General features: G+C 35.6%; 1 protein-coding gene across 1 annotated transcript in view; it reads right to left on the bottom strand.

Annotated features, from left to right (window-relative positions):
• Window positions 1-686: 686 nt before the first annotated feature.
• The window catches only part of Esco1 (establishment of sister chromatid cohesion N-acetyltransferase 1), a 68,741-nt gene continuing 63,624 nt past the window's right edge, over window positions 687-5,803 (bottom strand). Inside the window, exons 9-10 of the mRNA XM_013014822.1 lie at window positions 4,355-4,542; window positions 687-1,865 (exon numbers count right to left, since the gene is read on the bottom strand). Of these exons, the coding sequence (XP_012870276.1) occupies window positions 1,718-1,865; window positions 4,355-4,542 (336 nt within the window). The 3' untranslated portion in view covers window positions 687-1,717. The remainder of the gene's footprint in view (window positions 1,866-4,354; window positions 4,543-5,803) is intronic.

Genomic DNA, 5,803 nt, shown 5'->3' with positions numbered 1-5,803 from the left:
GCTCTTCAGCTGAAGAGCTCTACCACTTGAGCCACAACACCACTTCTGGCTTTTTCTGCCATGTGGTGTGAGGAATCATTCATGTAAGGCAAGCACTCTAACACTGAGCTACCTTCCCAGCCCCTAATACTAACTTTTAAAGAAACCAATCAATACATATCCTTCTCTACCTCCAAATCTCCTTAAAATCAACTGGTGCTTGTCTATGTAGTATATGTTACTCATGTGCAAATGAGAGCTGTATTACAAGCTCAGGGTTACCTTAAAGTTCACATTGTTCTTCAGAGTGAAATACGTATACCCCTTGCCCTTTCTACCCAAGCAGAATAGTCTTACACCATCCTATAAATAATAAAAGCCCCTCTTTACAGAAATATAAAACATACACCAAACTCTTAACTTAAGGTCCTAAAGTAAGATATGATTGTTTCAGCTCATACAGATAATCTATGTGAAAACACAGTGGTACTTCACTCTTGGGCTGTAGCCCTTTATTTCTTTCAAAGATGAAGTACCAAGTTACTCAAGTATCAGAAAGAACTTTGCCTTTTGGAGAGAAAATTCGGCTAAGTTGCTGCAAACTGCTAAGAACTACTTTTACAAAGTGAGTGTTTTAACCATATTTCGGTCTCAAACCTAAGAAACTCCCTGAAAAGCACATAAATAACAACACAACATTATCTTAGTACATTTATCACTTAGAAAAGGCTATTTTATTATTTTATTCCACATTATGTACAGGTCATAAAAGGCCACAGCAGTTTTTCAACATATAAACCCTTTAAAAGTAGAGGGTACTATGAAGGTTAGACAAGTATCAAAATGAAGTCCAATAATGTAGGTATATACTCAGTGCAGTATTTCTGAGGAATAATAAGCAGATACCAAGTCATTCATATTTAGCTTGCAACTATTCTATAATGATTTCATAAGCTTTTTTGAAATTTGCTAACAGGCCAATTGTGCCAAATGCATTTTTTAAAAGTGAAACCAGAAATGTAAAAACAAACTCAGAAAGTATCCATCAAAATTCTGGTCATTTATCACTTCATAAGAAGAGCTTTAGTTCTTTACCTCTTTCCACTTTATCCTGCCATCAAAGGTAGGAAAGAGAAATGGAAGAAAATGCTCAGTTTTCTAAATTTTTTCCATTTCTTTGGAACTTTCCTTTTTTGTAGGAGTTTTCTTAAAGTATCCATCAGGTCTCTTTAAAAATTAGCTTCAAATTGCTAAACACATAGTACTGTGCCCTTCTTAAACAGTAACTCAAAAACGTTGGTTTCCATTCTGTGAAAATACAATCTTTAATCCTATAACTGGTATCAGATCAAATATTAAAAAGTACAGTACCAAGCTACACTGGTATATTTCCATATTAAGAACTTCAAAATATACTTATCACTGAGACCATAGTCCTTGCATTAGTTTTCAGTCCACTATGAACAATTATCTGCTGCATGTAAACATGTCTAAATTACTATAGATAAAATACATCAATCATAAATTTCTGTAAAAGATAATAAAATATCTTTTTTAAAAAACAAAACAATAATCAGCTATGACTGCATTATTTCCAATTTTATGAAAATGGAACAACCATGTAGTTGTTGCCAGTCCTGAGTTCATTGTAATAAAAATGGCCCTAGTTCCTGGTTAAAGTCAGCAACCAATTCATTCTCTTCAAAAGATGTCTTCTGGTACTGCAGGCAAGATTGGTTTAGGTGGTACTTTGTCCATTAAGAAAATTATACACCAGAAACTGACCAGTGCCACAGTACTGGGTCGCAAACAATTTCCCATCAGGAGTAGGATCTGAGAAAGCAATTTCTTCTTTACTCAAATATGAGCCATATATAAAGTTACTCCTATTAAAAGAAGAGGTGGGAGGGAAACATGAAAAGTTTTTTTTAAAAAATCATTAAAATAGTGAAAGCCTGACACATTTGTGTTTTCTAAAAGGACTTAAGTAATGATCTGTGCTAAAGATGGTTGAAATACTGATTCATTTAAAGTATTATTTTTGATGTTTGTTGTTTTTTAATAGATGGAACCATGTAAAACCCATCTACCCACATCTACTCAACACACAATTAAGAACTTCTTCAACCTGATCGAGGGCATCAAAGAACATCAGAGGTAATACAGAGAAAGTGAACTGTTTCTCAAATATCAGGAGTAAGATAAGGCTGTTCTTGCCTGCCCAATAAATGAACAAAAGGTTATAGTTAGTGAATTAGATGAGAAAAAGAAGAAGAAAGGCATCTAGATAGGAAAGAAAAAAACAACTATCTTTTTAGAGATGAAAGGACATGGTTTATAGAATTCTAAGTGATTTACAAAAAACATGCAAGCTGAATTCAGCTTGGTTGATATAAATATTAATTATATTTTCTATCTTCTTGTAATTGATAATCCCCCCCCAAAAAATTAGGAAAAACAAAGCTGGGGAAGTGGCGTTGTGCTCAAGTGGTAGAGTGCTCACCTTGAGCTGAAGAGCTGAGGGACAGGGCCCAAGCCCATGACCAAACAAACAAAGAAAACAAAAAAACAAAGCTGGGGGACTGGGAAGGTGGCTCAGCGGTAGACTGCTTGCCTCCTATGCATGAGGCCCCCTGGGTTCAATTCCTCAGCACCAAATAAACAGAAAAGGCTGGAAGGTTCTGTGGCTCAAGTGGTAGAGCATTAGCCTTGAGCTGAAGAGCTCAGAGACAGCGCCCAGGCCTAGAGTTCAAGCCCCACGACAAAAAACAAAAACAAAACAACAACAAACCTGGGCACTGGTGCTCACACCTATAATCCCAGCTACTCACTCAGGAAGTTAAGATATGAGGATTGTGGCTCAAAGCCAACGAGCTGGACAGCAAAGTCTGTGAGACACTCTAGTAAATTACTCAGAAAAAAAAACCGAAGTGGTGCTATGGCTCAAGTAGTAGAGTGAATATAAAGAGGATCAGGGACAACACACAGGCCCCAAGTTCACGCCCCAGGATTGGCCAAAAAAAAAAAAAAAAAAGATAAAACAAAATACTAGGAGTAAGTTTAAGTATAAGACTATTAACTACAAATATAAATATTACTGAATGAAAGATCTAACAGAAACAAAGATATTCCAAGTTTATGAATCAGAAGACCTTAACCATTGTAAAACTGGCATTTTCCTACAAACTGACATATAGATGGCTTCTCTAGAGAAATTGAAGAGCTGGTCCTAAAATTAACATGGAAATACAGTGGATGCCAAATAGCAAAAATAATTTTTAAAAGAAGAAACAAGGCTAGAACACTCATATTTTCTCATTTAAAATATACTACAAAGCAATAGTGTTCCAAAGTGTAGTAGGTGACATGAGAACAGACATACAGACCAATTACTCTATTTATGGGCAATAATTTTTAACAACATGCTAAGACCAACTACTATAAGAGAATATCACATGTGATATACTGCCTCAAATTACATACAATAATGAACTCAAACTAGGTCAAAGGCCTACATGTAGCAACTAAAACTATAAACTCTGACAAGACAACATAGGTATGAATCTTAGTGGCTATGGACTATGCAGTGGCTTTTTATATGTAACAACAAAAACAAGAGTGACATGCCAGGCACGCACTCTGCCACTGACACCACCCAAAAACCTCTTTTGAATGAATGTAATCATTAAACTCCTTCACCAAAGGAGAACAAAAATAGAGACAATTTACAGAACAAAAAACAAATGAGTCTTTGACAAAAGAAAATAAGGGACCTAAAAGTTTACAAATAATACTCTTAAATTGAGACAAATTTTCATAAAAAGCTGAACTCACAAGAAACTTTCCACAGCTTGTTGGTTATGTTTTAAAGTTCTCTAGTATCTCATTGCAACAATGAGCTGTACAAGTCGTTATGTCGAAAAACGAACTTTACAACTTTGGTAGGGGGGATGGGGGGGAGGGGGGCAGGGTGCAAGGATATGAAGGGTAGGAAGGGGAAACAAAGGAGGAGGCTACAATGCTTGATAAGAAATGTGCTCATTATCTTGCCCATGTAATTGTAACCCCTCTGTACAGTATTTTCACAAAAAAAAAAAAAATTCTCTAGTATCAATGAAACTCGAAATAAGTCATGATTGTGGCCTAACATCACAGCTACAACCAAGTCAAAATAGTTAAGATTTAAACAAGAATGCTTTTGTTCTCCTCAGATTAACTTCACAGGGAAGTATTTACAGATCCAATATACTGGCAATTTTATGCAAAATTTACTATAAGTACAAATACAAACTATACAATTATAATTAAATGAAACGCCAGTCTTCATACTAAAATTCTCAACTCCTAAACTACTGCAAACCAACATGCAAGTTACCTTAGGCATTCAATCATGCGAGAAGCTATTTTCCTCCGACGCATCATACTGAATACCCATATCCGACTGATCCCACAGATGGCAGGTTCTGGCAATGTTGAACAGCACCAGGCTTTTTGCCTTTCAAATCTGACTTTTTCTTCTTCTGACCTGATCACTGGAAGTTTCTCTTCTATAACTCTATAGCCCTATAAATGTGAAAATTGAGGAGTCACTACATTTGTGTGGCTTAATAACTGTGGAAATCACTCACGGTTTTACTCTCGCTTCTAGAAAATTCACAAGCCTAGAAGTTCTAATTCATTACTTATGTCACTATGAGGGAAAGTCAGTTAATTTCTTTAAGGTCAGGGCTTCTCATGTATAAATTGGATATACTCATCAACTCACATTTTGAGAGATTAAGTAAGGAAAAAATATATAAAACATTCTACTGTGTGGTCCACATGAGAATGGAACATTTCCCTCTACCTCCTACAGACTAATAATCAGCAAAAATACAGGTTCAGAATTTAGTAGTATTAATGGCTGCTCCTATCAATGTTTCCAAATTTCTTGGATTTATAGCTGTGCAAGAACTAAGAGTAGGAACAGCAGGAAAATCAGAATTTTAAAAGGCTCTTGAATCTACTGGTCTCTTTAAATAAATAACTGTAAAAATCATATATCTCTTTGTCCAACATAGATGTGTAACTCATGTGGCAGAGTACCAGCCTGGAGCAAAATAGCTAAAGGGCTATATCCATGCCCCAAATTCAAGCCCCAGTACTAGCATCAAACACCAAAAAACTTTTTTTTTTTAATTAAGAGTTAGCATTAGTTATCTTCTAATCTAATCACTGTTGTAAGTTGTTTTTGAAATTAAGTAAAACAGAAATTTTAAAACGCATGGTTTACCTAGGCACAGTGGCTCACACCTGTAATCACAGCTACTCAAGAGATGAAGATCAAGAGGATCATAGTTTGAGGCTGGCCCAGGAAAAAGTCTAAGACCCCCATCTTAGTCAATAACAAAAAAAGAAAGAAAGGAAGTACAAAAGTACTTGTCAGCTACTTACTTTAAACCAATTATCACAGCAAGACTCTTAAGAACTACAATTTCAAAGCATGTAAAACTTGAAAAACAGAAATAAACTCATAGGGTTTTTTTTGTCCTTCTATTAAAAATTTTTATGAAGCAGCACGTATTTATGCAGGCAGCTACTGGTATGGTAAAGACACTAAGGGAATAGTACTTATATACAATACTAACTAAATTCATGAAGATGAACTTAGATGAAAAAAAAGATTTTTCAAGTGAAAATCGTAGAGTCAAAAAGCTCCTATTTGCTTAGGTTGGTCTTAAGAACTATGTAACAGGGCTGGGAAGGTGGCTCAGTGGTAGAGCGCTTGCCTTGCATGCATGAGGCCCTGGGTTCGACTCCTCAGCACCATATAAGCAGAGAAAAA

Source organism: Dipodomys ordii, unplaced genomic scaffold, assembly GCF_000151885.1.
Source record: "Dipodomys ordii isolate 6190 unplaced genomic scaffold, Dord_2.0 Scaffold25, whole genome shotgun sequence".
In the NCBI taxonomy this organism is placed as follows: domain Eukaryota; kingdom Metazoa; phylum Chordata; class Mammalia; order Rodentia; family Heteromyidae; genus Dipodomys; species Dipodomys ordii.
The sequence above is the reverse complement of the archived record's forward strand: the minus strand, read 5'-3'. Positions and strand labels throughout refer to the sequence as shown.